Here is a 297-nt window from a genome sequence, read left to right as displayed (position 1 = left end):
ATGCACATCCCCGAGCTGCCCTTCAAACTGCCTTTCAAGATGGACAAGAAGCAGATCGCCGTGGCCATGAAGCTCCTGAAGGAGGCCGTGAAGCCCATACTGAAGAGCAAGGCGCTCCGCGAGACCGTAGCTTACCTCGACGACTATCTGGCCAGCTACAACGGCGACATCGAGACCCAGCTGTACCTCAGGCTCGTCCTCGACTCGGCGCAGGACATCTACGAGGGCAAGGAGGCCGGCCAGATCCACGCGATCGTCAAGGACTTCTTCACCGACATGAGTGACGAGGTTAGTGTG

At 58.6% G+C, this 297-nt stretch overlaps 1 protein-coding gene across 1 annotated transcript in view; it reads left to right on the top strand.

The window, feature by feature from the left end:
* The window catches only part of LOC119587712, a gene marked incomplete at its 5' end in the record, with an annotated part of 8,210 nt that continues 7,913 nt past the window's right edge, over positions 1 to 297 (top strand). The window contains 1 exon segment of the mRNA XM_037936394.1: positions 1 to 288. Coding sequence (XP_037792322.1) covers positions 1 to 288 — 288 coding nt within the window.

The sequence above is a fragment of the Penaeus monodon genome, chromosome 23 (genome assembly GCF_015228065.2).
Source record: "Penaeus monodon isolate SGIC_2016 chromosome 23, NSTDA_Pmon_1, whole genome shotgun sequence".
NCBI lineage: Eukaryota > Metazoa > Arthropoda > Malacostraca > Decapoda > Penaeidae > Penaeus > Penaeus monodon.
The sequence above is the reverse complement of the archived record's forward strand: the minus strand, read 5'-3'. Positions and strand labels throughout refer to the sequence as shown.